A 27,158-nucleotide genomic window follows, 5' to 3' on the forward strand; every position below is an offset into this window, starting at 1 on the left:
ACATGTTGTTGTTCAGTGTGTTCCAGTTCACAGTTCATGTTCAACATCCTAAATCTCTCATTGATGTACATTCTGAGTGCCTTATTTAGTAAAAACTTGTCAAACTTTAATTCCTCTCTTTGTCTTTTTCTGTTATTCCACCCTGTTTTGACCCTACAACACACAGTAAAACAAAACCACTGAAGAAAAGGAACATGAGCACATACTCACGGCAGCTTTTATAACACTGAAACGGATGCAAATTCACAGCAGCACGTTTACCTGAAATAATGTCTTAGGGGTTAAAGGGTTAAATGCTTTATTAGACTTCAGTGAGTTAAATGTTTTAAATTACTGACTTGCTTTGAAAACTGTTAAACCATATTACAGCTGCATGAGCTGAAATCAGAGGAGACTTAGAATTATATTTCATACTTCTTCAGCTTTCTCCTCTTAGTCCAAATCAAAAGACTAAATATAAGTATAGATGAACTGATGTCGTCTCATACCATTGTGGAAAAGTTGCTTCACTTTTCCAAAGTCATATGTAGAGAAATGGAGTGGAGATGTAGAATCACATCCAGGCCACATCTGACAGAATCTGATCAGTGATAATTAAACATATTTAGCCCCCTACCTGTCTAAAAAGATGCGTACTTTTAGCCAAAGTCAGGGCCTCACAGGTTTTTTTTTTCTCCAGCCTGAAAACACATGCAAGGAGTAGATGCAGAGGTCTCATGTCCTCTCACACCACTTGAATTACAGTATACTGAAAGGTGCTTGGAAAAACTTTCAACATTTTTTAACAAAAAGGTGAAGTTTCACAAGCTACATCTGAGAATTTGATGTTTATCTTTTACACATCTAAAAATCTGAATGTTTTTGTTTTCCCTTCATTTTGTTATTCACAGCTGCTGTTGATTTTTAGTTGTCATCGTGTATTTGTGAATTTGAGTTCTCCCCAAATCTAGAGGACAAATACTGGCTGATTTGGTTGTTTCTATTTTATCATAATTCACGGTCAGCCTTAAAATGAATTAAAGCAATGTTTTCTTAATGGTAGCGTTGACTCTGGTGTTATTACCTGAAATCTGAGGTCAGATGAGAAACACTTCCTGTTTCTCTAAATACACTTTAACCCTGAAGAATGAGGATGAGCTCTTCTGTTTCACTGCTGTTCACAAGTGTTCACCTCCCTTTAGGCCTGAAATATTAATGGATGAGTTTTATTCTGGAGTCAGGAAGGTGACCTTCATACATGTGCGTGTCCACAGAGAGCCTGATACTCCACCGCCCACTTTCTATTCTTAAATAGGACATTTTTATACACTGGCTACAAATCTAATGTAGTATTCATGTTAATAATCCCTGTGTGTCAGAAGGCTAACTTTGATGCTACAGATATAAGTAGATGGTCTGATCCAGCCTTTTGATAAAATTGAGGGTGAAGTGATATCTGCTGAGCATTGGTATTGGTCTTATTGATGATACTGAATGATGACAGTGGCTGATATTTACAGTGGGTACAGAAAGTATTCAGACCCCCTTACATTTTTCACTCTTATATTGCAGTCATTTGCTAAAATCATTCAAGTTCATTTTTTCCTCATTATTGTACACACAGCACCCCATTTGACAGAAAACAACCTGAATTGTAGACATTTTTGCAGATTTGTTAAAAAAGAAAAACTGAAATATGACATGGTCTCAGGTTTTCAGACCCTTTGTTCAGTATTGAGTAGAAGCACCCTTTTAGCTAATACAGCCACGAGTCTTCTTGGGAAGGATGCAACAAGTTTTTCACACCTGGATTTGGGGATCCTCTGCCATTCCTCCTTGCAGATCCTCTCCAGTTCTGTCAGGTTGGACGGTGAACTTTGATGAACAGTCATTTTCAGGTTTCTCAGAGATGCTCAGTTGGGTTTAAGTCTGGCTGGGCCATTCAACAACAGTCACTGAGTTGTTCTGAAGCCATTCCTTGGTTATTTTAGCTGTGTGCTCAGGGTCACTATCTTGTTGGAAGGTGAACATTAGCCCAGTCTGAGGTCCAGAGCACTCTGGAAAAGGTTGTCATCCAGGATATCTCTGTACTTGGCCACATTCATCTTTCCTTCGATTGCAACCAGTGGTCCTGTCCCTGCAGCTGAAAAACACCCCCACACCATGATGCTGCCCCACAATGCTTCACTGTTGGGATTGTGATGAGCAGGTGATGAGCAGGGCCTGGTTTTATCCACACATACCACTGAGAATTAAGGCCAAAAGGTTCAATCTTGGTCTAATCAGCCAAGAGAATCTTATTTCTCATAGTCTGGGAGTCCTTCAGGATTTTTTTGGCAAACTATGTGGGCTTTCATGTGTCCTACACTGAGGAGAGGCTTCTGTCAGACCACTCTGCCATAAAGCCACAATTGGTGGAGGGGGGCGGGGGGCTGCAGTGATGGTTGACTTGGGGCGGCCATGGCTCAGATGGTAGAGTGGGTCGTCCAATAACCGAAGGGTGGGGGTTCGAATCCCGCTCTGTCCATGTGCTGTTGTGTCCTTGGGCAAGACACTTCACCCTCCTTGCCTCCAGTGCTGCTACTCACACTGGTGTATGAATGTGTGTGAATGTTCAGTGGTGGTTGGAGGGGCCGTAGGCACAGATTGGCAGCCACGCTTCTGTCAGTCTGCCCCAGGGCAGCTGTGGTTACAAATGTAGTTTACCACCACCACAGTGTGAATGTGAGAGTGAATGAATAATGGATCCTCTTTACATGCTTTGAGTATGTGTTCATAGAAAAGCGCTATATACCGTACTTTCCGGGCTGTAAGGCTCACCAGAATATAAGTCACACCTGACTATAAGCCATAGGTGTACACATTGTGACATGAGATATTTACACAGAAAGATGTTAAACAGAAGGATTATTTAAATATTTATTTTCATACCTTAACTACTTTTTTCCCAAACAGTGCCTGTAACACGGCAGTAAAACGCCAGGAACACAGCTTTTTAAAAAACGCAGAAAAGTCATTGATCTGTATCTTCATCTTCCTTCTGCTCATTAAACCACTGCAGTCATCTTCTTCGGTGTTGGAGTTGAACAGCCTCAGCTCCGTCACACACCTTCTCAGTCTCTCCTCCGTTGTTGCTCAGTGGCACTTCTATGCTGCAGCTCTATTTCCTTCTTAGACAGACACATCGATTGGTTTTAACTTCAAAGTTGCATCATATGCATTTCTTCGTGTGTTTTCCATGATGAGGGTTTGTGCATGACACACAAAATGATAGTTAAAAGTTACGATTAAAACTTCTCTTCTTCACATCACCTCTTCCACTTGTCTGTCTCACTTTTGCGCTTCTTGCTAGAGCGCCCCCTGGTGGCCATTAGCCCGTATAAATCTATACTCGAGCTGCATCGCTGTGTAAGCCGTGGGGTTCAAAACGAGAAGAAAGTAGTCCGGAAAGTATGGTAAATCTAATCCATTATTATTATTATTATTATTATTATTGACTTTCTATAGCTGTCTCCCATCTTTCCACTGGATCTCTGGAGCTCAGTCACAGTGATCTTTGGGTTCTTCTTTACCTCTCACCAAGGCTCTTCTCCCCTGATTGCTCAGTTTGGCCAGACAGCCAGCTCTAGGAAGAGTTCTGGTCATCCCAAACGTCTTCCATTTAAGGATTCCGGAGGCCACTGTGCTCTTAGGAACCTTAAGTGCAGCAGAAATTCTTTTGTAACCTTGTCCAGATCTGTGCCTTGCCGCAGTTCTGTCTCTGTGCTCTTGGGGCGGCTCCTTCGACCTCATGATTCTCATTTGCTCTGACATGCACTGTGAGTTGTAAGGTCTTCTATAGACAGGTGTGTGTGTGTGTCTTTCCTAATCAAGTCCAATCAATTTAATTAAACACAGCTGGACTCCAATGAAGGTGTAGATTGTAGAACCATCTGAAGGATGATCAGAACAAATGGACAACAGCTGAGTTAAATATGAGTATCACCGCTAAGGGTCTGAATACTTATGACCATGTGATATTTCAGTTTTTCTTTTTTAATAAATCTGCAAACATGTCTTCTATTGTGTTTTTTTTCTGTCAAAATGGGGTGCTGTGTGTACACTGATGAGGAAAAAAAATAACTTAAATGATTTTAGCAAATGGCTGCAATACAACAGAGAGAAACATTTAAGGGGGTCTGAATACTTTCCATACCCACTGTATCTGTGTTTTATTAAAGGTTGTGTCCTAAGTTTAATGACTGAATTTGAGCTCAGATAAAGGGGTTGAGAGGACTTGGGGTTTTTTTGTTTTTTTTTAACAAACGTTGAGTTATTTTTCTGCTGAACTTTTTTTTTTTTTTCTGCAGAAAAGGGGATTAATTTAACTAAATAAACAAAAAACAAACAAACATTGATATTGAATTTAAAAAAAAAAAAGTTATTTGAAGTGAATAAGAATAACTATTTGACTCTGTGAATGTCAAGTTGTCTCTTACTTTTTGTCAGAGTCAAAAATCCCCCAGAGCTGCAGCTACCTCAGTGTTTCATGCCGGTCTAGCAGCAGGACATGAGTGACAGCTTGTATGGAAGTGAACACCGCCTCAGACATTGCTTTTACACCCGTCTATTTGCTTCGCCTTCTTCCGTTTCAGAATGGACGTGTATGAATATGATGAGAGCTGACAGCTTGAGGGGTGCACTGCTGCTCCCTCCTGCTCCGTCAGCCTGGGGCGAGGCTGATGTTTGTTGGCAGGGCTGGGTCAGGTGGTGTGTGTGTGGGGGGTGGGGGGTGCAGGGGCATGGGCCTTCACAGCACAGGGGAAGTGCCAAAGATTATCACTATGCTCATATAAGTCTCCAAAATGTTTTGCTCCTCTGTTTCAGCACTAATGCGCTCTACTTTGAATTATTAAAGAATTTTTCAGCTCTCCGTTTTTGTGCAAATGGCACTTTTCTTGCCCTCTGGTCATTCTTTTTTCCACTTAGACACCATACTTGTAGTTTCAGACTCTAAATCTTTCACATTTCCCCAAATTTTTTAATCCTGTCACATGGTTTTAGGATGATATGGTCCAAAGTTCATACCTATCCATTATCCAGGAAAATCATTTTCACCATATTTTGCTGATGATTGTTCTTTTAGCCAATTGGTTTTTAATTGTTTTTTTGTTTTGCTCATCATCCATGTTCTGAGTGTAATAACAATCCAAATTTTAAATTGTCTGTTTGTAGAATCGACTGTTTTTATCATCACTATTTTCATGTTTTCTCAGATAATTTGCCTTCACCTCAATGTATTCTGAGATTAAATGAAGGTTTTACATTTATATCAACAATGTCAATGTTGCTGGATTAAGCCAGAGTCTTTGACTTTTATATATAATTAGATTTTGGGAAAAAAGTTACTGAATATAGTGGATTTGTAAATTATAATCTCACATCTAGGTTCAAGATTTAGACTATTTATGGTTTCTCAATACAACTAGGACACTGGAAATACAAGAGACATAAATAAATAATTAATTAATATAATAATATAATAATATATAAGGTTGGTATTATGAAAGTACACAAATGAAGATACCTTTCAAGGTTGGGTTGCATTTGAGTGTGAGTCTGTGTGCTGTATTTATACATTTATACGACTTTGTGTCATCATTTGTATAACACAAGTTTTACTACTATAAAACTCTGAATCTTTAATGGACAAAAAAAAAAAAAATCATGTGTGCAACTTCCTCTTTTTCACTGTGAAAATCCCAGAAATGGATGGAGAAACTCGTGAGGCATATCTGTACATCATGTTCTCAAAAATGGAAACATAAATAAACCAGACAACCCAAAGGACAAAATGTGATGTCAATAGTAGGTCGTCACTTGGGCACTCATGTTTTCAGAGCAAAGACATTCATTCAGCTTTATTCTGCTGACAAAGGCAGCATCTACAGGAGTGTGAAGTCTCTTTATAACACTTGTTTCATTTTCTACAGGTGCTGGGGAGTCTGGGAAGAGCACCATTGTAAAGCAGATGAAGTAAGTCATCAGAGAAATTGATCTAACTTTATTTTAACCCCTGTTTCTATCCAGAGGTGACTTTTCCACTGCGCCACATGGGCGTAAAACTTTATCAATATGACATGAGCAATGCAAACCTAATCCTAAACCTGAATCTGGCTTATATAATATGAAAGATGACTCGTACTCTGAGGTCGTAAAAAAAAATTATTAAAAAATATTTAATAAAAGGAGCCAACAGTGTAAGAACAGGTAGTCTGCCAAGATGTGTTTCTCTTCTTCTGTTCTCTGGCTGATTGCAAATGTTTCAGCTGTAGATAATGTGCTTAGTTTTAATCTAATATATTTTGGCAGTGGGCTAATCAGCAGCGCAGCTGCACAACCACACCTACCCTTGGTGATTCGCTGCTCCTGGTTGAAGTTGCCAGATCTGACTGATCTTATCGTCCTTGTTTGGCTCTGACCACAAAGTGCATCAAATCAAATGTTATAGTTCATTAGTATTTCAAAAGTAAGCATGTCATGTTAGATAAGATAAATCTGGATTTTGTGAAAGTGGCTTTCGGGGATGAGCTTTCCTCAAGTGTTTGTCTTTTCTTACTCACAGGATGACAATAGAGTTTGCGGATACAGAGGATGTTTTAATGCCTGTGCATCCATTAGAACACACACATATACAGTAGACCCTAAATGGCTTAATTATTCACATTCCTCTGGGCTAGCCAGGCATTGAATCCATTTTTTATGAGCTTGGAGCAAGAACAGTCTGTAGCTTTTTGGAGCCACGTTATTAACACTTACAGAGATACATATAAATCAATGTGCAAGACAGAAGCACTCACCACTCTGGCCTATTAGTTAAGATTACACATCAAAGCATCTGTGTAAACACAGCTTTTCAGCAGAAAAAGGTACAACCACTCTCTTTAGGCTGTGTTCTTTAAACCATCTTTTCTTGAAAATAAGAAACTGTGTGTTTGCTGAATTACTAATATGGATTTCCATTTGCCTCACTACATTGTTAAAAGCTGCAGGCTGGTTTGCAAAATGTGTGTTTGCTTTCTCTGCATTTTTTTCTGCAGCCTCATGAAATCTGAATGACACTCTGGTGCACATTACAAACACTTAGCTGCCTTACTTTCAAAGTTTAGAGTAGTTATGCTACTAAAGGCAAATACAGGAAAGGATACAGTAGGTACCAGATGATGCAGAGGAGGATCCATTGTATTCTAACCCCACTGCTGCGTGATCCAGAGTATACATTCTATGGAGCTTTTTACGCCACCCCCAGAAGGGGAGGCAAGGGGTATTGTTTTAGGTTCATTTTTGTTTTTTGTTTTGTTTTTGTTTCTTTGTTGTTAACACTCTAGCAGCAAAACTATTGGTTAAATTCATACCACATTTGGTTTAGAGCTTGCCAGTGACTCAGAATAGATGTCATTACATTTTCGGAACAGTAGGTCAAAGTTCAAATTTTTTATGAAATTTTAAAATCTTTTTTCTTCTCCCATTTACTTATAATGACCGACATTTCAAATGTCTATAAAACATCAATTTTGTTTCAATTTACTTCAGACTTGGCACATATATAAAGGCAATTAATATGCAGACATCCGCACATGCATAGACATGATGACATCAGCTGGATCGATGGCAAAATGAGCTACAATATGCGTGAGGGTCGGGGTTTGTTGTGCCTGGAACCTTTTTTTTTTGTCAGAAAATAGCAAAATAGTTGCTATTCTACTTCAAAATGTTTTGTCTTTTATCAAACATGCCAGTTAAGTTATTTCTGATTATATATTTAGCAGTCATATTTTGTGTCCAGTTTAGTGGTCTACTTACTGATGATCACTTTTTATGACTGCTGGAAGATAAAGGATAAATTACAGGGTTTTTTTTTTTTTTTTTATTCTGTTGCCAAACAATTGTCCAGTTTCTCTGAACACAAACTGTTTTTTTTCTTGCTGTAATATTTCTTCTGTCCATAATGGCCATTTAAATTCTCTCTGTTTCATACTCCATTGTTTTACTGATCTGAAATTGTCACTCCAATGACTCCCACTTTAAGAAATCCTTTTTTTTCTTGACATCCTCAGGATCATCCATGAAGATGGATACTCAGAAGATGAGTGTAAGCAGTACCGAGCAGTGGTTTATAGCAATACCATCCAGTCAATTATGGCCATTGTTAAAGCCATGGCCAGTCTGAAGATCGACTACAGCAACTCTGCAAGAGCGGTAAGACAGGCAAACATTTAAAAGCACTATGGATTTGTTATAAGATGGTAGTTGTTGTATTTTACATGTAATCATTAGTTGTAATTTTCATTGTACATGTGATGGCACTAAAACAGGTTGTTAACAAGACCAGTTACTTACTTTACAAGCAGAGTTGGTAACAGTCTGAACTTGACTATGAGATGCCAGACATTAACAACATGCAACTTCAGATTTAATTATACTGTGAGATGACGACATATTGTTCACATTATTTTGCCTCATGAGTAAAAACAGGAGCTAACCAAAGCTCCTCTGGTTCCACTAATTGTTGTCAGATCAGCATCTCTCAAGGGCCACATCAAAGTCTTTTGTACAGGATTTAAATGATCTATTGTTTATCCCTTATTTCTATGACTCACTGTCTCCCATTTTTTCTTGTCTCAATGTAGTAGCATAAAGGTAGTTATTTTCACTACCCCTTCTGTCTGAAGCCACTGTTTTGACTTCATTATCCAAACCAGTAAGTCCAGACCAGTTTTGTAAAGGCGGGTTTGCTTCTGGGAAAGTGTGTCTCTTGGCCTTTGCTTCTTGTGAGAGATCTTGTTCAGACAACAACACTGGCTCACAGCATATTGCATCAGCGATCCATCTTTGTAACCTGCAGGGAAACAGTCATCATCGGACAAACTTCACCTTTTTGTTCTCTTTGTGGGAGACGGAGAAGCTACAGCTGTACCTAAAACAGCAGCAGACAGGACACTGAGGGATTGGATTCATCCAAAAGTGCCAGCAGGACACATTTTTACAGCAGGAACTGATTATTTGGGTGAAAATACCCAAGATGTCCTGGGTTTTTGTGTTTTGTGTTACAGTAAGATGTTTTTGTTTTTTTGTTTTTTTGTATTTTGCTGCTGGTCAAGCTTTGGGCTAAATATATAGTACAGATTTGTGAATATAAATCAATTAATTAAATGAATTTAATTAATCAAGAGTGAAAAGGATCATTTCATGTGGCCTAATTAACTCAGTCACAGAATCTCATCAGTGCTTACAAAGAAACACAAACTAGTGTACACACGCAGACAGACACACCCTACAAACATAATCACATGAAGACACACAACCACACAAATGCTACAACAAGTCTCATCTTCCATCTGCTGCACAATGTGAACACAGATCAGGTTATGGAGATATAGTGAGTGAAGTCCGACAGTGACTGACTGAAGTGTGTGTGCGTGTGTGTGTGTGTGTGTGTGTGTGTGTAACTGTGATTTTATTGCCAAGCTAGTGTGCATGTGTTCTGTAACTGAAGCTACAGTATATTAGAGGGATTGGCAGATCTGTCAAATGGCTGCGTGTACGTGACAATACTCTCACCGACTCCCACACACGACAATTAATGTGCCAGCCTGCCCATACTTGCACTCTGCTCCAGTGGAGAAACCACTAAACATGAAACTAAAATATGCACACTTACACACCATCCACAGTGGTAGCCGTTTAGTTTGGTTGAGGGAACAGGGAAAGCATTAGAAATATCAGCTCCAGCAAATAGATCAGAGCCCTGGTGATTCAGTGCAGAAGAAATGATTTCTAATCCTCAGTTGAACTTCAAAAGTTTCTGCTTCATTGTGGTTTGTAAGCTCACCAGCAATGCTCACTGCAACAAAATCCCTCTAGAGGAACATGGCAGTGCAGACGCATAACAAAAGTTAGCTGATTTGTGGTTCAGAATAAAGGGTTTGATCTTAACGGCAAATAAACATTGTTTTGCTGAAAGAAGTGAATTAAAATGTAAAGGAAAGCACACATATATTATACCAATGTAGCAAATTTTTATTGTTTTTTTTTTTTTCTTTTGATTATTTTTTTAATATTGATGACCGCATATTCAGAATCTTACACTATAGCAGTGTTTTTCAACCCCCACATGGGGTCGCCTGGAATTCAAATGGGGTCGCCTGAAATTTCTAGTAATTGATAAAAATAAAAACTTACCAAAAAAAATATGGTGATTTGAGAGAGATAATCCCAATACATAAAAGACATGACGAAATCTGAAACTGAAGCACTGTGGTACTGTTTATCTTTCAAATGTTCATTGTGGTCGGTTTCAGATGGTGCAGCTCTTTCATGATTCATAGTTTGAGTTATCGTTTGTTCAGTATTAATTGTCAGCCTTGTAAATCCAAGCTGGACTGACTGTACATATCCTGACCAAGGAAAATAAAATTCTCACTTTGCGCAGTAATCTCAACCTGACTTTTCTGCCTCCGTCCTTAATAATATATGTTACATAGCCTAAATGTCAGCTAAAATTAACATATATTTGCAACATAGTATAGCAAACTATTACATGATTAAAAAAAATAATAACAATAATTTTACCAAAAAAAAAGTCAGAAATTTGCAATGTTAAAATGGGGTCACGAGCCAAAAAAGGTTGGGAACCACTGCACTAAAGTATAATGCACAGTCCTTGAAACTGATCCACATATCATTTAACTCATTTATATATTATTTCTGGTTCCACAAAGTTATGAATAACTACGCATTGCTTACATTTCTTTTTAATCATGTACATACTATTCTTGTGTGCAGTTTTCTCTGCTCACAGATAACTATATAATGCTTGCTCTATGTAGCCTCTGGCAAAACACACTTGAAAAAACAGCATTACTTCACAAACTAGCTGTTCAGGAGCCCATAAATACAGCTATGCTCACACACACACACACACACACACACACACACACACACACACACACACACACACACACACACACATGCACAGGGAAGATGAGGGATTATTACAGCATTTCGTGTTCTCATCAAATCGTTCATTGCACACGCAGATCTGTGAAGATCAATTTCATGCCAACATGTAGAATAGAGAACACACAAGGTGGCAAACAGTAGGAAATCAAAAACAGTCTGTTTATAGGAGCTGTGCATGCTGCTACCTTGAGTCATAACAACATGCTGCACTTATCTCATACTGCATGTACTCGGCCCACATTGGCTGTGGTCAGCTTATCATAGCTTTCAGGGCTATCATTACAACGTTATATGGCCACTATCATAACCTTTGTTTCCTAGGCAGCTGTTTAGAGACACAGCCCCCAAGACTAAATATTTATTTATCTATCTATCATTGTGTGTCATTATGGTAAATACTTTTCCAAAGGCTGAAAAGACAGTGTAGATGGTTCAAGGTGAGAGGTGTCACAGATTATGTAAAACCCAGTTATTGCCTAAACACACCCATATCTTCAATCTGTACATGTAGTAAAATAAAATTAAAAAAAAACTAGCTACCAAAGTGCATTGTATCCTGAAAGATGAATGTTTATTATGTCTCAAAGCAAACACAAATGTTTACAAAATGCACCCAGATGTCATTCTCTCCAGTTTTCAATTAGGTTTGGCAGTAATGCGCCTAATGACAACCCTGTCTTGTGTCTTTATCGCCCCCTGCAGGATGACGCCCAGCAGCTTTTTGCCCTCTCTGCAGCTGCTGAAGAACAGGGCATTCTTCCTGATGACTTGGCCAATGTGATCAGGCGATTGTGGGCTGACAGCGGCATACAGAGCTGCTTTGCACGGTCGCGAGAATACCAGCTGAACGACTCGGCTGCATAGTAAGTGTGTGTGTGTGTGTGCGCTTTGTATTATGTGCCCACTTAGGATTCCAGTATACATTGATGCTCTCTAAAATAAATCCACTACAACAAAAGTAACATCTCCCAAGCATGCACAGACATGATGAAATCTGTGATTTTCAATATTCTTCACCCTGTTGTGTTATTCAGGCTGCCATTTTCAGTGCAGTACCTACATATCCTTTGCTACATCACTCAATCTGCAGTCTGCTACATGCATCAAACTGTGTTTTACCAATATAAATGTAAATGTGCCCAAGTGGGAAACCTGGCAGCTGTTCGACTATATGTGGTCTTTTTCTCATTTAGTGTCTTTGCTTGTGTTGTTCAGATTAGAATAAAATGAAAACAATATAGCTTTTCACCTGCAACGTTGCATTTTTAATATTCTAATACGAACACAAAACAACTCAAAAGAATGAAAGTGAATGAATTTGTTGGTGTTTGTTTACTTACCATGGATAGTAATGTTGATTGATTTTATTTGGGTGTCATATAAAGTTTCATGAGGGCTGTTTAATATTCCTGCCGCTGGGGATGCTGCTCTGTTCTGTGATAGATCTAATGGTGCAGTCCTTTCAGCATCTCTCATAAGATCTGCAGCAAAAAACAAAACAAAACTCTCTTTCACATCCCTAAGGAGCCATAGGGACTGAAAAGATTGTCCAATAACTTCAATTTAGTGATTATTTCTCTCTCTCTGGGTTTGATGGTTTAATATTGTAATCTGATCAGCAGAGCACCGAATAGTCTGCCTTTAGCAATGAAAACATTAGACTGAAAAAAGGAAGTTATGAGAATTGATAGTTTTGATATTAATCCCTCCCTCCAAGTTAGTTACTCCCATGTGTACCTAACAGTGCTGTCACTAGGGTTGCTTTTTGTGATTGTTTTTTTTTTTTTTTGTGGTTATTTTGACCAACTGAAATCTGTTATAAGACAAGATGTATCATTTGTTTTTATTTACCTCAGTAACACAGCTTCTGATGTTTAATTGTTATTAAGACTTGCATGAATGGCTAAACCATTCTCACTGAAATGCTGTATATACTGTCTATCACTTAAGTGTGTGAAGCGTGGGTTGGTCGGGCCACTAAAGCTCCCAGCTGGCCTTGGACGATGATGCAGTGCTTGTGTAAGTGGGGCAGGCGGTGTCAGGGATGGTGAAGATGCTTCCACACTCCCCTACTGACCAACAGTCTGTCAGAAAAAGAAGGAAAAGGAAAAACAGGGGGATAGAAGGACACTGACTGAGGACAGGGACATTAGAAGAAGTACAGAGGAAGCCTGTTTCTTTTCTTTTGTGTGTATTTTGCAGTTGCATCCATTATGTCTTGACCCTGTCTTTTGTTCTTTTTAACATATTTTGGTTTAAATAGCTAAGGCTCATGTTTTACTCTTAAGAAAGCTAATGCTGATTATGACGGGATCATGATTATGCACTGCAAAAATCAAAATCTTAACAAGTGTATTTTTCTCATTCATTCATTTTCTGAACCCACTTTATCCTCACTAGGGTCATGGGGGTCGCTTGGAGCCTATCCCAGCTACATAGGCGCGAAGGCAGGGTACACCCTGGACAAGTCGCCAGTTCATCGCAGGGCTGACATATAGAGACAAACAATCACTCTCACATTCACACCTATGGGCAATTTAGATTAACCAATTAACCTATCAGTGCATATCTTTGGATGGTGGGAGGAAGCCGGAGTACCCGGAGAAAACCCACGCAGACACGGGGAGAACATGCAAACTCCACACAGAAAGGTTCCATCCCCCGTCAACTGGTGTTGGAATCGAACCCAGGACCTTCTTGCTGTGAGGCACGAGTGCTAAACACTGCACCACCGTGTCGCCCGTTTTTTTCTCATTCCTAGTCAAAATATCTCATCACACTTAAAATAAGATATAATCACCTAAAGAGTAACTTGTAAGTGAGATATAAGAACTTATTTTTAGACAAAATATCTTGAAAATCTTATTTCAAGAAATCTTACCAAGATAATTTTCACTTGTTCCATTGGCAGGTTTTTTTGCTTGAATTAAGCAAAAAAAATCTTGAATTAAGTGTGTATGTCACAACACACCAAATATACTGAATCCAATCCACAGTGGACCAAAACATAAAAAGACACAAGTACTATCCTTATGTGGCTCATAGGGATAGTATACAATACTAGGTGTACTTGTAATCAATTACAGGTCTCCTACACCAGTCAATCAATCAATCAATCAATAAATCAGCTGTAGTATTTCTACTATGGTGATACACCTGATTTTTAAGACAAGACTTTGGATGATTTCCTCTTGCTCTCCATATGTGCATACAAACTAGGGCTGAACAATATGCACCACATTTCATATCTCGATATTCATGCCAGATATCTTGATATTGATACGATACAATATGACTACGGGTTCGGTGAAAACCAAGCATTTTTCAGAAAAATACAAACATCATAATACAAAAGAATGTGGAAAGTGCAGTTTTATTTATAACAACTCACTGCCAGTCATCAACATTAACATAAAGTACGAATAAATAAATTACAAATCAAACATTTTACTGCAGCTCTGCTTTACCAATAAATAACAAATATATGCAGCAGCTGGTGGAAGGTGAAACATTGAAAGTGCATTGAAGTGCAACATGTTGTGTTCTTCTAAAGACAACATAACTGTTTGCAGAAAATGCATTTGCTACTCACAGAACAGAGGTAGTTACAGCACAACTTCTACAGATTCTTTGCCAGGAACACTAGCTTGTTAACCATGTCTGGCTTCAGACAGGACCTCTCACAACTTACAATGTTGCCTGATGCACTAAAGATTCTGTCTGAGGGAGACCTGGTGGCCTGCATGCACAAGTATTTCCTTGCCATGTTGCTAAGCCGGGGAAAGTTGACTTTGTGAGTTCTCCACCACAGAAGGGGGTCCTCTTCATTGTCAGTTGTGGAGGACTGCATGTAGGCGCTCAGCTCAGCTTCTATGGCAGCAGTAGGATCAATATATCATCGCTTTTTCAATATTAATATCTTGAATGTTCATATCTAGATATAGGTACGATAGCGATATATCTTTCAGCCCTAATACCAACTTCAACAATGCAGACATTTAGAATGAAAACAACAAATGCACATGCAGAAAACTACATCAGCATTTTCCTCCCATGGTCTCTGTCTGTCCTTGAAGAATTACCAAAACCACACCTCATTCATACAACAAGATCAATAAATATGCAAGCTATGAAAATGAGGAGTGAGGAAAGCTTTCACTGATGCCTTGCTCAGACTGTTGCCTTGTTACGAGCCATAAGCCAGAGTCAGACACATTTAAAGCTAATTTCTAGCATAGTTTGGAGTGGTTGTTCAGGGATACAAAAAATCAGTCTATTGGAGCCTAACCTGCTCAGTACATTTAGTTAAAACTGTATTATTACAAAATCATACTCAGTATAATGCATTAAAAGGCACTTAAACTGTAAGTTGGGTATAGCAGTGAGTCATCACTCCTTTGAAAGTTCACAGAATTAGTGTTATTCAGAGCTAAGCAGGGTGTTCTAGGGTGGTAATACACCTCAGGTACACCCGTTACCCTTACCCTGTTTATGTACCGTCTGTCAGTGCAGAGCTTGTTTGTCTCTTGCAGGTTAAAATTTTATTAAAATCGCATTAGGTTTTCCTCTCTGCCTTCTCTAATTCCCTGTCTTCCCTGATCTTTCTTTCTCTTAGTTATCTAAATGACTTGGAGAGGATAGCTAAAGCAGATTACATCCCCACCCAGCAGGATGTGCTGCGAACCCGGGTCAAGACCACTGGCATTGTGGAGACTCACTTCACTTTCAAGGAGCTTCACTTCAAGTAAGTTATAAAAATTCACCTCACTGCAACGTTAACAAAATTTAGAAATTCTGTAAATATTAAATATGATTTAAAAAATATGTGTTAGGACAAATGAACAGATTTGTCCAAAAAATAACCACTTTATCCCTTTGCAAAAAATCAGAATCTGATATCTATTCACTCAGTCCCAGGTTTTATTTGACATTAAGTTTTTTTTCTGGTGTTGAGTGGTGGGATGAGCCCCCTGTGTTCAGTAAATTTTAATGCTTGTTGTGTGTATGCTGACAAATTATTGCCATTTATTCCCTATCCATAATAACACAGATCTATCTCTAAACAGATATATTCATCGTCCTTTTTTCTTTGTCAACATGATAACAAAAAAGCTTAAACCGTTGTTTCCGGCAGACTTAAAACTGCCAACACAATGGGTAATACTGGACGTAACAGAAAAAGAGGCTTTAATCTGTAAAGAATATCAGCCGAAACAACTAGTTAACTTATAAACTTGCATTACCTTAAGTGTTGGTTTGGGTTGCATTCTTTATATTATGTGGATTTCGCCATAAAAGCTCCAGTCTGTCTTCTAAAGGTATCAGCGCTGACCTCCAACTACTGCAGGTCATCCACTGATTTATACGCCTGGATGTGATGTTTCAGGTGCAGGTTCATTACACAAAGCAATAATAGAAAAATGGAGTGTGACACCATCCTTTTCCAGTCTCTTCATTTCCACCATTCACACAGATTTACTTGAACCAGTTATTAAAAATCATCAATTTATTTACAATAATGATGCACTTGTGTATGTGTATATATGTGTACATGTGTTTGTACTTATATCTACTGTTATTATTACCCCGCCCCCTGAAGGGGAGCCAAGGGGTATTGTTTTTGGTTTGGTTTGTTTCTTTATTTGTTTCTTTGTTAACACTCTAGCAGCAAAACTATTGGTTGAATTTATACCAAATTTGGTTTAAAGATTACCAGTGACCCAGAATAGATGTCATTACATTTTGGGAACAGTAGGTCAAAGTTACAATTTTTTATGAATTTTTAAAATCTTTTTTTTCCCCCCATTTACTTATAATGAGCAACATTTTAAATTTCTGTAGCAGTAAAACTATTGAGTGAATTCATACTAAATTTGGTTTATAGATTGCCAGTGACCCATACATGCCATTCCATTTTGGGAAGAGGAGGTCAAAGTTCAAATTTTTATGAATTTTTCAAATTTTCCAACTTACTTATAATGGGTGAAATATGTGCGAGGGACGAGGTTTGTTGTGCCTGGCACCACTTGTTTATTTTTTTTATTTCTTGTTATTTCTGTGATTTTTTTTTTATCTTGGTTAATGTCTTTGCACATATATGTGTGTATGCTTATATTTCTCATCTGCAGTCACAGATATATGTTGATCTGCACCTGTTTTCCAATAAAAAAAAACCCATCAATTTATAAAGAGTTCTTAAAGGTGCAGGAGACTTTCGTGACCAATTTTTCATCAAATCTGTAAAACTTTCAGTCATAGCCTAAGTATCACAAATCTGTAAGTCTTTCAGTGATTACTCACCTGAATCTCTTGCATTACGGTGAACAATTTCTTAGTGCCATCCACCATAAACAAACCATTTGTTTACAAACCGAGCCAGGAGGTAACTCGGGCATCTTTGGAATTTTGTTGTGACATGCATTGTGGGAAAGGGAGGTTCGCGCAGCTGCCTGACAGCAGCAGCAGCAGCGCAGACATATGGTATTATATGTATGAAACAAACACAACGTGGAAACAGCTGGAGGAATATGCATAGAGGGAAGGGAGCTCCTGCCGTTTCCACGTTGTGTCTGTTCCAGCTGCCGCTGTCAGGTGGCTGCACAAACCTTCGCTTCCCACAATGCACGTCGTGACAAAATTCCTCAGATGTCCGAGTTACCTCCCGGCTCTGTAAACAAATTGTTTGTTTATGGTGGATGGCACTTCATAATTGTTCACCGTAATGCAAGAGATTCAGGTGAGTAATCACAGAAAGATTTACAGATTCATGATACTGAGAATATGACTGAGATTTACAGATTTGATGAAAAATTGGTCACAAAAGTCTCCCGCACCTTTAAAAATATGTTTTTGAGACTAAAACAGTGTTTATGTGTAGAGAAGAGGCCCTAACATCAAGGAAAATATCCTGTTTGCCAAGAATCTGCATTAGTGTGGATGAAGCATTAGTCTGATTTTCTTTTTTTGACTCCTTAGAAATGCACAAACACACAAAACATCATTGTTATTCTGAGTAAACGGTTAACAGGGCTCCATTTGGACACAACCTCAAATCAAATTTTGTGTTGTTGTGTACCATAATCATGTCTGGTCTTCTGCCTGCGTTACACTATTACCTGTAATTGACTCAGCTGAATTATGGTCTTCTATGTAGCAGCTAAATTATATCAACAATTAAAAGCTTAATTATTAGCTGTTCTGGGTTCAGTTCAGTTCAGTAAAAATAGAGTTTTGTTTTAGCGCTAACCTTTAAGTATGTCCTCCATGGTACAATAGGTCTTACATAAAATACGCTCTGACCTTGTTGAGCACTCACTGCGTTAGTAATGGAAGTATAGATATAGCTGTTAATAGAAGGGGAAATGCACTAAACATTTGATAACGGGACCTAAAGAGGGAAGCAGAAATATAGTTCATGTATAAAGTAAATGTTAATATTGTGTAATTATGTCATATAAAAGTGCAACAAACTAAATAGAATATTATAACCAGTCCAAAAAGGCCACGCTAATAGCTACTAAAATGCATTATCCATGACAGGAATTATCCGCCTTTTATGCTTATATTGAATGACTCTTGAACTGAACATCTTAAAATTGAAGTAATAAATACCAAAGTAAATTAACAAATGAATGCGGATCATTGAGCATCAAACTCAAAGTAATTGCTCAATAAATCAAGAACTGAAGATGAAATCAACCATAAAAAAAATCTATGTGGGAGAGATTTTTATTTTTAGATTTAGTATTTTCCTCATAAAATCAGTGCTTCCTGTTAAGAATCCTGATATTAGTCATCAAAGGCAGCACAGAATGTGTATAAAACATCATATGAGTGGTTTACCACTAATAGCATATGTATTTTTACAGATTATAGTGGTGTGTTTTTGATTAGTAGAGCACTGTATAAAGTAGTTAAAGCTTTTATGGGGTAATGGGTAGATTTTAAAAGCACTGAACTGATCCTTCTAATAATGAAGGGAGCTGCTGCCATATGGTTCTGCTGGTGTGACCTGTTTTCAGATAAACTCTCTGATATTTACCTTCTGTCACAGCCCTAATATTTGGCCTGAATAATACATAGAGTCAATCAATAAGAAGAAAGCCATGTTTTTATAAGTCTGTCCTGCTTGAAATAAGAAGTGCAAAAGAGGAAATACTTCGACGCAAGGAAATTAATTTAGATTCTGTGAAGTGTTTTGCTGTCTTCAAACTGCTGAAACTGAAATACAATGTGGATTCTCTAAAACCTAACATTTGTGCTTTTGTACCCTATGTCGGTTATAAGGAATGTGGATTATTGTTATTGTTGGAGCTGCCTGAAGGGTTTGCTTCCACCTCTAACAGTGTAGATCGAAGTGCCCGGCTTAAAATTATCCACTGCATTGCTCTGAATATAAACACATCCGTCTGCACGCCTTTGTAACCTGGATTGACCCTGCAGTCTTTTATCACATATCTAAATAGAAACCTCTACACCTTCTCACCATTTTTGTGCGACCTCAAAGCGGCCTCATGAAAACTTAATGTACAGTCAGGGATGGAATGATGCTCTCACTTTCTCCTGCCTTCCTTTGTCATTGTCTCTCGTCCTAAAATGGCCTCTGAAACATCCGCCAGCTTCATGTCGTTATATTTTGTGTAAAATAATTGAACTGAAATAAAACTTAAATGACTAAACTAACACCCACTATGCACAACGTGAATATGATCTTATCAGCTATAGTTTTCCCCCCATTGGAAAATGATATTTAGAATTATGTTTTAATGGTTTATAATCAGCTGAAAATAAGAAATGTTGTCTTTGTTATTTCAGAATGAGTTTAGACTGAATTAGGGGTGGGTGATATGGAAGAAATATATCATGATTTTTAAAAATCAAGATCTCAATTTTATCACGATTCTTTTCATTGATCTTTGAGACTAATTTGCAAGTTTCTGAACAGTGGAACCAAACAATTTACCTATGTAAAACATAGCCCTAAAAGAAAAAAATAAAAGACAATGTAGCCCAAAGACTTTTCCAGAACATTTTTAATTTAGCTAAATAGTTTGTGCAATTTTGCCAACATGTGCCAAGAACATAAACATGCTAAAATGTAAACAACACTGAGTAAGTGCACTCTTGTAACATAAAAATTAAACTGCACTTGTTTTTTTAGGTAGCTTTCAATAAACATGAAAAGTAAAAAAAAAAAAGAACAGAACAAAATATCAAAGAGGAAATGTCCATTTCCATTAATACTCCAAGCTTACAAAACAAATGGCTGGTAATTTTGCAAATTACTGTTGCTTGCCAAGCCAAACCAATTCCATACGATGGAAATGGAGTTCTTTTTAAGAAGCAACTCACCCGTTTCACTGCCAGGCATGACACCCACTACACAACATTTGTGAAATCCATGTGCCGTGGATGTGAACTGATGTGCCTCAGCATATAACTACATCCAGAACCGTTGAATACTCTATGGCTCTGACTACGTACACCATATTATAGACCAGGGGTGTCAAACTCATTTTGGTTCAGGGGCCATATTTAGATCAATTTGATCTCAAGCGGGCCAGACCAGTAAAATAATGACTTAATAACCTATAAATAATGACAAATCCAAGTTTTTCTTTTTGTTTTAGTACAAAAAAACCCCCAATTAAATTCTGAAAATATTTACATTTTACAAAAAAAGATGTGAATAATCTGAAAAAACTGAAATTTCCTTTGAAAAATTAGTGCAATTTAACAATATTATGCCTCGACTTATTATACTGGGTTACAAAAAAATGTTTTTTGCAAGTTGTCTAGGTTTTTTCAACTGAATTAGGACCATTTTGCACCGCTAAATCTAAAAATGACATCTGTTTTTCTCAATCAGGTCAGGGTTTTTTTTGCTAATTTGATTTTGAAAAATTTGATCTTCTCACAAAATTGATTACATTTTGTGACTTTATCAGCTGATTTTTTATATAGTTCTCACCCAAAATAGGTTTTAAGAGAAAAAAAAAAATCATTTGATCACTTGATTCCTGTTAGGTACAATGGTGTATTCACCGCAGATGTAGCAGAATACGTCAGGCTTATTTTTGCAAGATCTTCTAGTCGAAGCCATTTCATTCACCTGTAATATTAAAAAAACCATTAATCATAAATTGGCAAAAGTAAAATCTTCAGAACTTGTTTATTGCAAGAAATGTGAAAGAATTTTGTATCATATGATGTGAAAATGCCCATAAATGTAAGCAAAAATGTTAAAAAGCCAATATGTAGCATAGTTCAGAAAGTTGACCTGATTGAGCAAAATTAATGTGATTTTTGGATTCAGCACACCAAAATTATCCTAAATCAGCTCAAAAAACTTAAACAATAAATTTGTTGTTGACCAGTGTTATTTATACATGTACATTTACACACAATGTTCCATAAACATTTGGTAACAGGCATAATATTGTGAAAATTTTGGAGTTTGGAACTAAAATTTGAATAATTTCTACAATAATAAGATATGTAATATTGTAGAAATTGTTAGAATTTTAGTTCCAAACTCCAAAATTTTCACAATATTATGCATCGACTTATTATTTATACATGTACATTTACACACAATGTTATGTGAACATTTGGTAACAAGCAGAATATTGTTAAAAGTTTGGAGTTTGGAACTAAAATTTGAACAGTTTCTACAATATTCCATCTCTTATTACTAACACAACTACAGATCACAGTGGATCCTAAAATGCACAAAACATTTAGTAACAGGCAGAATATTGTTAAAATTGCACATTTCGGGTTGTTCATTTTTGCTTTTATTTATGTATTTATTTGCATTTTATTGTGAAAGAATAGTTTTGTAAATGTAAATATTTTCACAGTGTAATGTTATTTTTTTCACTTACATTTTTTCCATATAATTTTTCACAAATAAATTTTGTCGTCATTATTTATGGGTTATTGTGTTGTTATTTTTACTGTAGATCACATTGGTCTGTATGTGGAACCTGAACCAAAAGGATTTGGACAACCTTGACTGTTCAGGTTCATTTTTGCACTTTTATCCTGCGGGCCAGATTGGAACCCTTGGCGGGCTGGTTTTGGCCCCCGGGCCGCATGTTTGACACCTGTGTTATAGATGATTCCACGATCTCTCTGCTTTGTCAGATCGTTGATATGTTCTAATCCTTCACGATCTAACATTGTCATATCACACACCCCTATATTGAATCTACAGATGGAACAGGTCATCATTTCTACAGTAGCCCAGAATAGACTTACTCTTCTCCTTTGTTCTGTTTTTATTTTGGATGACATGCTCTGTTACAGTTTATTACCATCACTTTTTAAAACTAAGGACCAAAGTTAATATTGTATCTTGAAAAAAAAACAAACAAACAGAACACTGACCCCAGCCTTCATGTTTTTGGTGCAGGTGAAATAAGGTGTTTTTAGTTGGCTGTAGTCTGTACTTTTTTATTGGATGTCTTATTTATAGCTATTCTTCCTTTTATTTATTCTTTTGCACTGAAGAGGGTAAGCTCTACTCAGTTTTATTGTATAGCCATTGTACAATGACATTAAAATTCTATTCTATTCTATTCTATTCTATTCTATACTTTATTGTTAAATGCCACTGCAATTTATACACAGAACCTGTCATGTTTCAAGCATTAAATAATCCATACAGGGTGTGGAAGCAAAATTTACAATGAACATTTAGTTGTTTTTTCTCAGCAGGCACTACGTCAATTGTTTTGAAACCAAACATATATTGATGTCATAATCATACCTAACACTATTATCCATACCTTTTCAGAAACTTTTGCCCATATAAGTAATCAGGAAAGCAAACGTCAAAGAGTGTGTGATTTGCTGAATGCACTCGTCACACCAAAGGAGATTTCAAAAATAGTTGGAGTGTCCATAAAGACTGTTTATAATGGAAAGAAGAGAATGACTATGAGTAAAACTATTACGAGAAAGTCTGGAAGATACTATTAAAGAAGAATGGGAGAAGTTGTCACTCGAATATTTCAGGAACACTTGCGCAAGTTTCAGGAAGCGTGTGAAGGCAGTTATTGAGAAAGAAGGAGGACACATAGAATAAAAACATTTTCTATTATGTCAATTTTCTTGTGGCAAATAAATTCTCATGACTTTCAATAAACTAATTGGTCATACACTGTCTTTCAATCCCTGCCTCAAAATATTGTAAATTTTGCTTCCCCACCCTGTACATTGTGCATTTGGTCATCCTGCTATCCTCTAGAAATGAAGACAGCAGCTTTCTCTATAATACCTAAAAAACTAATTTGGAAATAAACAAGTGAATTACTCAAAAAATACTGAAGCTAAAACTATTTACATAATTAAAAACAAACTAAAAGTAAACAGAAACTTAAAAGCCAAGGTGGTAGACTAAGTAAAACTTTACCATGTACACACAAATACATGATGCATCTCCTCTGCTTTTTGTGTCCTGCAGAATGTTTGACGTCGGAGGCCAGCGCTCAGAGAGAAAGAAGTGGATTCACTGTTTTGAAGGAGTCACAGCCATTATCTTTTGCGTCGCGCTCAGTGCTTATGATCTGGTCCTGGCTGAGGATGAGGAGATGGTAAGTGTCTTTAACTGCATCTGTTTCGTCTGCACAGTTGATATAACTTAACTAACTTCATAAATCTCCACCTTGGCTTCTTCCCAGTATAGTATAATTTAGACTTGTAAGTGATTATGAGGCACTTAACACCAGCCATCCCTTCTTATTATGGTATAATAATGGGAGCTCCAGGTGGTAAAAGTGAATCAATGGACTCTAATGATCCATTTACAGTGGAATCTAATTGTAGAATAAAAGTCCTAACAGTGAATTTTTCAAGTGAGTGGAACTGTTTGACCTCAATTTCATGAACGCTCATGAATGTGAAGCAGGTACTCTGGACAGACTTGACCAGCCATGCCCTGAAGATGCTCTCCTGCATTGGCTGCTCTTCACATTTAGAATATTATTCAACATTGTCCCCTGGTGGCAGCTCTGATGTGTTTCTGGTGCTGAAATGGAGGTTATAGGCCTTGACTTGTTTTTTCTTCTATTCAGAATCGCATGCATGAGAGCATGAAGCTGTTTGACTCAATCTGCAACAACAAGTGGTTCACTGAGACCTCTATTATCCTCTTCCTCAACAAGAAGGATCTCTTTGAGGAGAAAATCACTCGCAGTCCTCTCACCATCTGCTTCCCTGAGTACACAGGTAAATGAAATACCAGAGGCCGTGCTGCATCTGAGAATAGGCCTTTAATAGTTAAATATTTGCAGTACAACCACAGACGTGTCACTGTGGCTGCAGATGGAATGAATGGATGGGACAGACTGAAAAACATCATCTCAAGATTCAAGAATGTTTTTTTGTCATTATGTACTTATAATGAAATTTTTCTTAGAGGTAGTTCTCGGCAAGATACAATTAAAAAGAGAATATATCAATTATATATCAAAAACACTCAAGAATATGTACATCAATATGAGAAACACTAAAGAATTTGTGTATCAAGACTATGTATAATGTATATAGGAAGAAATGTACACTCACAGTCAATGAAAACTTTGAGACCATATTTTTCGACATAATTTTTATTTTGAAACCCTAAACTGGAATTTTTTCATATGAATCATTTGTTTAGGATATTGGCATACAGAAACAAAAATCTAAAGTTTCAGGAATAATTTCAAAACAAAAAACTTAACTAAAGAAAATGGCACCTGCCAAACACAAAGTCGCAACAGTAAGTACCGGATATGATCTGGTTGTCACGCTCTCTCTCCTGGACGCAGTCTATGGTCAACAGAGCCTGTGGTGTTGTGGCGTTCAACCAGGTTTCGGATTGTGGGTTGGGAACAGCCCATACATACGCCTGGCTATATCACTGTAGCTCAAACCGGCCTCCACCATACCCAGCGCCCGGAGACGTTGTTCATGTGATAGATGTGGCATGATGCCGTTCACTGGACTAACAATGGTGGCCTTTTTTGGGCCTTTATATAGGACTTCAAAACCAATCCTCAAATTGTGCAGATACCCACTGAGTATTGCTCAATGTGTATTTGGTTCACTTTTGCAAAGAGACCAACCCATGTGCAATGAACCGTGACAACATGACAACTCATCATTATCTCAACTACCCGAGCACTATGTCATCAATAAATCCACAATGAATAATTACAACCCCCCTACAAGTAGAAATTTGCATACATTTCTACCTCAAAGTTTCTATTGACTGTCAGTATAAAATACAGTATGTACAGACCAGTGCAGTAACAGTGCAAACATTATGTGCTGTTAGGATGTAGTTGTGTGCAATAAGGTATTAATGTGCAAATGGATCGCAGTCCCAGAGAAGTTGATGTAATAATATCTTTCCAAACTGTTCTTTTGCTCCCAGGAGCCAACATGTATGATGAAGCCGCCAGTTACATTCAGACCAAGTTTGAAGACCTGAACAAGAAAAAAGACACAAAGGAGATCTACACCCACTTCACCTGTGCCACTGACACCAAGAACGTGCAGTTTGTCTTTGATGCAGTCACTGACGTCATTATTAAGAACAACCTGAAGGACTGTGGTCTTTTCTAAAGGTAGGACATAGAGGCAACATGCAGCAGCTCATTATTAACTGATGTTCTGTGTGTGAGATATGAAATCTATAGCTTAAATCACAAGTGTCAAACATGCGGCCCGGGGGCCAAATCCAGCCTGCCAAAGGATCCAATCTGGCCCATTGGATGGATTTGTGAAATACAAAAATTACACTGAAGATATTAACAATCAAGGATGTCAAAATCATTTTAATTCAGATTCCACATACAGAACAATTAGATACCAAGTAGGTCAGACCAGTAAAATACTATCATATTAAACCTATAAATAATGAAAACAGCAAATTTTCTCTTTGTTTTAGTGTAAAAAAGTAAAATTACATGAAAATGTTTATATTAAAAAACTGTTATTTTACAAAAAAAATGTGAATAACCTGAAATGTCTTAAGATAAGTAAATGCAATTTTACCATTATTCTGCCTGTTATTAAATGTTTTGTGTATTTGTAATTGTAATGTAAGTTGTAATGCACATGTGTAAATGATAAACTGATCATCTGAGGCAGAATATTGTTAAAATTGCAGTTGTTTTTCTTAAGACATTTCCAGTTGTTCATGTTATTCTGTTTTTTGTAGATGTTAACATTATCATAATTTAATTTTACTTTTTTCACCATTATTATTGTACTTGTCCGGCCCACTTGAGATCAAATTGGGCAGAATGTGGCCCCAGAGGTCGCGTTAACGGGAAATATTCCGCCATTGACAGATTTTTTTTTTAAATGACGGAAAATTCTGAAGGCCGTCCGTCATTTTGACAGATTAAAATACTGAGGGTAATCATTGTTTAGCTAACTTTAGCCTAAATTAGATGCTACTTTGCTAGCGCAAACTGTGAAGACAGCCGAATCTCCTTTAGTTATTTTAAAAGCCCAGTAAATGTGATGGCACTGATAAACACGGAGAAAAAAGAGGGACTGATGTGGTGAAGGATGACGGACAAGCAAGTTATACGCCAGTTCTGATGGCATTTGGTGTGTTATATGTCCGCATTTTCTACCTTTCATGTGTTATGGCACGTCAGTTTGTGCCCAGATCTGTGGTTCACAGAACCTGAACTCTAACCCTCAGTGCATGGGATTGACACTGCGTAAACAAACACAAGGAAAGTTTAGAATGTCTACAGGTAAAAAGTGGCGTATATAATTATGCGAGCAGTGATATCACGTTGGTTTATCAGCCAGCAGCAACTACAGCTGCTGCATCACTGAGATGTTTTTGAACATTAAATACTACTAAATATATCTCATTATCATTAAAAAATAAAAATTTGAAATGACGGATAATAATATGTTATGATGGAATTTTTACGACCCTGTCCGTCACAATGACGGACTATAAAAATGTCTAGCACAACCTCTGTGTGGCCCCTCAACTAAAATGAGTTTGACACCCTGGCTTAAATGATGTGGCTAAAATAATCTCTTTTAAAGTAATTTTAACAAAATATGCCTAAGAATTGAATTATAAACACTGGAAAAAATACAAATTTTACCAAGTATATTTTTCTCATTTCTAGTCAAAATATCTTATCACACTTAAA

The 27,158-nt window shown here is 37.3% G+C and overlaps 1 protein-coding gene across 1 annotated transcript in view; it reads left to right on the forward strand.

Annotated features, from left to right (window-relative positions):
- The window catches only part of LOC115419692 (guanine nucleotide-binding protein G(i) subunit alpha-2), a 71,671-nt gene that overhangs the window by 42,826 nt on the left and 1,687 nt on the right, over nucleotides 1-27,158 (forward strand). The window contains exons 2-8 of the mRNA XM_030134639.1: nucleotides 5,952-5,994; nucleotides 8,076-8,217; nucleotides 11,683-11,843; nucleotides 15,596-15,724; nucleotides 23,450-23,579; nucleotides 24,060-24,213; nucleotides 25,403-25,595. Coding sequence (XP_029990499.1) covers nucleotides 5,952-5,994; nucleotides 8,076-8,217; nucleotides 11,683-11,843; nucleotides 15,596-15,724; nucleotides 23,450-23,579; nucleotides 24,060-24,213; nucleotides 25,403-25,593 — 950 coding nt within the window. The 3' untranslated portion in view covers nucleotides 25,594-25,595. The remainder of the gene's footprint in view (nucleotides 1-5,951; nucleotides 5,995-8,075; nucleotides 8,218-11,682; nucleotides 11,844-15,595; nucleotides 15,725-23,449; nucleotides 23,580-24,059; nucleotides 24,214-25,402; nucleotides 25,596-27,158) is intronic.

The sequence above is a fragment of the Sphaeramia orbicularis genome, chromosome 5 (assembly GCF_902148855.1).
Source record: "Sphaeramia orbicularis chromosome 5, fSphaOr1.1, whole genome shotgun sequence".
NCBI lineage: Eukaryota > Metazoa > Chordata > Actinopteri > Kurtiformes > Apogonidae > Sphaeramia > Sphaeramia orbicularis.